Source organism: Lipotes vexillifer, unplaced genomic scaffold, assembly GCF_000442215.2.
Source record: "Lipotes vexillifer unplaced genomic scaffold, Lipotes_vexillifer_v1.1 scaffold629, whole genome shotgun sequence".
Taxonomy (NCBI): domain Eukaryota; kingdom Metazoa; phylum Chordata; class Mammalia; order Artiodactyla; family Lipotidae; genus Lipotes; species Lipotes vexillifer.
In genome coordinates, this window is record NW_006774188.1 from 213,347 (window position 1) to 218,389 (window position 5,043).

Here is a 5,043-nt window from a genome sequence, read left to right on the forward strand (position 1 = left end):
TCTTTCATCATCATCAATACCATGTAGACATGTGATCCTCATTGGCTGAGAAAGTCACTTATTCCCCACTGCTTTTTGCAGTGTCTTCACATGTTTCCTCCACAGACAGATAAGACTTGTCAGGAGCTATTGAAAAACTGTCCATGACTTGGACATCTTTGCCCATCAGATGAGAGAGATCTTTAAATGTCAGCTTCTTGAAGGCAAGGACTAGTGTGTTCTTTTCTCAATAGAGGCCCAAGCACATGGTATTCTTAGTAAGTCACAGGTGGCTAATTCCAAGGATAAATGGATTGACGGGTGCTCACAGGTCCTGCAATCTCACCTTCTCTTCCTCCCTCCTCCTCCTCTTCCTGATGACACTCCTCAGTTTAACAGGCGTCATCACTGTCGCCGCTGTGGTCGGCTAGTGTGCAGTTCCTGCTCCACTAAGAAAACGGTGGTGGAAGGCTGCAGAGAGAACCCTACTCGCGTGTGTGACCAGTGCTATAGTTACCTCAACAAAGAGTGAGTGTCCTGCAGCGGGGCCGCTGCTGCTATTGACCACTGCACCCTCCCCCGGGTCCTGACACTCCTAGGGGTCTCGTTATGGAAAGCGTCTCAAATCTGAGCAATTACAAAAAGTTTTCATTTCACATTCACACTGAAATGGCATTAACTCTACAGTGTAATGTTTGACCCTGGTCAGAGAGACTTCTAAGAGAGGAAGTAGGGATGAGTAGAAGCAGAGATCAGAGCTCTTACATGATGTTCTCTCTGGGATCAGGACACTTAGTTCTTCGGCCTGTCCTCTAACTGAGGCCATGGGCCTGTCCCCTAACTGAGGCCGTGGATCTTAGTTTGCCAACAACCTCACCTCTTTTCCAGCCACTCTCGCTTCAGTTGGTCTCAGCTGGACTCCAAAAGAGTTCAGCTACTGAATGTTGGGGGCTCACTTGCATCAGCTCTCACTGAGCTCATCATTCTGGCTTGTTATCCACAACTAGAAGAGCCCACACACTTTCCTGTGCACAGTTCAGCTGGGAACAAGCCTCAGAAACTGCTCACGCCTCTGGCAAGACAGGTCAAGACTGTGTTTGCCAGCCCAGTATCGCTCAATTTTTTCTACTTCTTCTAGCAGCAGAGGAGGGTGAAACTAAGACTCCCAGAGCATGTGGGTGTATGAGCCAAAGCAGCTATTATCCAAGAGCAAAATTACTTTGAGTTCTTCATGTTTTACTAACAGACTTAAAGGGATTTTACATTCTGCCCAGTAACTCAACAGCATTTTTGTGTTCCTTTTACTATGAACATTTTTTTTAACATTATTTACCATGGTGATTACTGACCTGATAAGAAGGAAGACGTGCCGTGTTCATACCACAGTTTCTGTGACCCTGGCATACCACTGCCTCCCTCTGGGTGGGGGACAGGGAAATTACCCATTTATCATACTGCTGAGATTTGAAATGGGCAGTTGGTATCAGTGAGGATTCTTTCATTCAGCAATCACTGAGCAATAATCACTTTGCCCTCGAGGGGCCCCCATTTTAGTGGGGAGACAGCCAAAACACAGACCACAGAGCCCTTGGGTAAGTGCAGTGTGGAGACACACCCAGCTTAGCCCAGTCATCAGGAGGGTTTTCTAGAGGTGTGGCACTTGGTCTGAGACTTAGAGGATGAGAAGTTGGTAGGAAAAGAAGCCGAAACAGAGCATGCCCAAAAGTGGGAGTAACAACTGCAAAGGTAGGGGCAGGAGAAAATGTGGGTCCTTTGAGGAAGTGTAAATAGGTAGGTGATGGGCTAAGGTTCTGGGCTCAGAGGCTGGCAGCTGAGCTGGGAGGACCTAGGGAATGGCACAAAGTCTTGGAGCTTGCTCTTTGACAGCATGGGCTGGGGTTGACCAGAAGGCTCCTCATGCAGATGATAGACTTGGGCTCTGGCTTGTGACATTGGGATTTAGTGGCTGGTGGCACCAACTGAACTTGATCAGAGCCCGTAGCAGTGTGGGGAGGACTCTTATGGGTTGAGCAGAGGTCATGGGTGGTAGGAGATGGTCTCAAGAGGCAGGGAAGCCATAAGGAGCTTTGTCTGCTAAACTGCAAATGTGGAATATTTTACCCTGAGGAGCTATCAAAGAATTTGATAAAAGAATTTTAAGCAGAAGCATAATATGACCAGATTTGCTTTTTTTTTTTTTTTTTTTTTGCGGTACGCGGGCCTCTCACTGTTGTGGCCTCCCCGGTTGCAGAGCACGGGCTCCGGACGCGTGGGCTCAGCGGCTATGGCTCACGGGCCCAGCCACTCCGAGGCTGGGATCTTCCTGGACCGGGGCACGAACCCGTGTCCCCTGCATCGGCAGGCAGACTCTCAACCACTGCACCACCAGGGAAGCCCCAGATTTGCATTTTTGAAAGCTTGCTCTACCTACCAAGTAGAGAATAGCTTTGGTAGAATCAAGGAGACCAATTGGGAAGCTATTGCAAAGGCTCTAGCATTAAATGATGAGGGCCCTCTCTGAGGCAGGGATGAGGAGAGAGATGGGGACATTTAAACAGGTATTTTAAATGGAACGGGCAAGAAATGGTAAGTGGTTGGCTGTGACAGGTGAGGGAGAGAAAAGAGTTTTGGATGATTCCCTGATAATCTCATTCGAGTAACAGTAAATGTCAGTAAATGTGCTATACACTAAGCTCAAAACTAAGAGCAGGAGGAGGGATTCAAGCATTTCACTTTTTCTTTTTCTGTTTCCAGTGCGCCAGCGGAGAATCCAGGACAACCAGGAGGTAAGGCTGAATCACATTCCCTGTGACTTTTTTTTTTTTTTCTTGGCCACACGACCCAGCTTGTGGGATCTTAGTTCCCCAACCAGGGATTGAACCCATGCCCTTGGCAGTGAAAGCGTGGAGTCCTAACCACTGGACCACCAGGGAATTCCCTCCCTGTGACTTTTTGTCTCTGTGCTCAAGTTGGCTCGTCCTTCAGCATATCTGCTGCAACTCAGTCCAACAGGTTGACCAAAGAAAATTCTTAGCATTTCTGTCAGGCTGTTTCCCTTAAGGTTTGTCATCATAGTAACCTATCACACTGGCCCATTAGCTTCCAGCATCGAGAAGCCAGCAGCCAAAGAATTTGGTCCTTAACTTTTGGTAGCTTATTTCTCTTTCTTCCCCCACTAGGTTTCCCTTCACCACCATCCTGCCTTCTAATGCTCCCTCCTTCCCCTTGGTAATCACTATTAATAGTTTGGGCAGGTTAGTTTTTAGAGTAGGCAATGGCTCATCCCTCCATTTGGGAAGCATGCAGCATTCAGAGTTTCTCGTGTGAAGCAACAAGTTTGTGTGACAAACATTGTAACACTCATTCCAGGTCTGTGCCTGGGGAAGAAAGTTTGAGGTACCCAAGGTGGTCTCCTAAAGGAAATAAAAGGGACAAAAAGGAGAGAAAGGGCCCTAAGATATCAGGCAAGGATCTGCCTGCAGCTTGTGGCTCCCTGGGCTGGGCTAGACTGGACTACCGGCCAGTGAATGACACATGAATGGCATTTGTCTTCTCAGCACCAGACAGCCACAAGAGCGAAAGCCCTCCATACTCAGCTGTGGTGGGAGTCCCCAAAGCAGCTGAGGTGGAATGGATTTTGGATCTGAATGAGGAGGAAAACGAGCTGGTGCGGAGTGAATTTTACTATGAGCAGGTAATAGCAATAAAATGTGACGGTCATTTGAGTTTCCTTATGATGTGTAGTAGCATGGCAGGAAATGCAGAGTTGGGCAAACACAAGCAGGCCTTCACTTGCTCACAGTGTAATATCATGGGAGCTAAGACAAGTAAACCAGTTAAAGCAGAAAATGAGGAACAGCTTGAGAAATACACAAGAGGAAATCCGGAAAGGCTTCGTGGAAGAGGTAGCATTTAAGAGGAGCCTTGGAAGGGCGGTAGGAGTTTGACAAGCAGAAGTTTGGGTGTCCTGAGTGGAGTGAGGATAGGAGAAGGGCAGAGAGTTCCAAACTCTAACATCCAAGCGAAGGCACAGTATCAGAAATGATTGGGGAATTAGAAGTGGTTTAATTTGGAGAGAACATAGGGTGTTAATAGAGAGGTAGGAAAGGTAGGGTTGAAACAGGCTATTTATGTGTAGGGCCTTGTACTCTGCAGTAAGATATACGTACTTGGTAGGCATCAGGGCCATGGAAGGTTTCAGAGTGTGCTTTAGGAATATTAATTTAGCAGCACTGCTTCCAGTGGCTTGAAACAAAGACTTCTCCAGGTAGCCAGACAAGCAAGGTGACTATCGTCCAAGCCAGCATTAGGAGCACCTGCACTGGTGGGACAGTAGACTAAAAAAGAAGGGCACCTACAGACATTCCCAGGAAGTAGGTGACACGTGGACACAGCTGCCTTCCTCCCAGTAAGGAGACAAAAACCTAGCAGCCAGAGCTTTGCCAGTGCTACTTAGAACTTCTGAAGTATGTTTAGCTCTGCTTCTGCTTTGCCGTGGGATTTTTGGCTCCTTCCCCCAGCGTTTTTCAAGCTTTGTGACACGGGAAGAATAATTCCTCCCTCCCAGCTACATTTGAAGACTGCTTTGGTCTGGGAACTCACAGTGTGCTTCTCTCCTCGTCCACCTGGGCCAGGCCCCCAGCGCCTCCTTGTGTATCGCCATCCTGAATCTGCACCAGGACAGCGTTGCCTGCGGCCACCAGCTGATTGAGCACTGCTGCAGGCTGTCCCAGGGGCTCACCAACCCGGAGGTAGATGCGGGGCTTCTCACAGACATCATGAAGCAGCTGCTCTTCAGCGCCAAGATGATGTTTGTCAAGGCGGGCCGGAGCCAGGATCTGGCTCTTTGTGACAGGTAAGTGGAAATGAGTCTCTCTTCTATTACACGGTGGTCATGTCTGTCCAGCTTCTTTTTCTGACCCTACTGTGGGTTTTCACCTCCCAATCCTCTGACAAGACATGCTGAACTGTTTTGCATTTCCATTTGACGTTGATGAAATGCTGTTACCAGATCACAAGCAGTCTTCCTCACCCTATGTTGACAGCCTGTGTGCTTCTCTTTCC

The 5,043-nt window shown here is 48.2% G+C and overlaps 1 protein-coding gene across 1 annotated transcript in view; it reads left to right on the top strand.

Annotated features, from left to right (window-relative positions):
- Window positions 1-5,043, top strand: part of ZFYVE26 (zinc finger FYVE-type containing 26) — a 60,808-nt gene that overhangs the window by 39,544 nt on the left and 16,221 nt on the right. Inside the window, exons 28-31 of the mRNA XM_007449003.1 lie at window positions 371-507; window positions 2,734-2,765; window positions 3,537-3,673; window positions 4,614-4,834. Coding sequence (XP_007449065.1) covers window positions 371-507; window positions 2,734-2,765; window positions 3,537-3,673; window positions 4,614-4,834 — 527 coding nt within the window. The remainder of the gene's footprint in view (window positions 1-370; window positions 508-2,733; window positions 2,766-3,536; window positions 3,674-4,613; window positions 4,835-5,043) is intronic.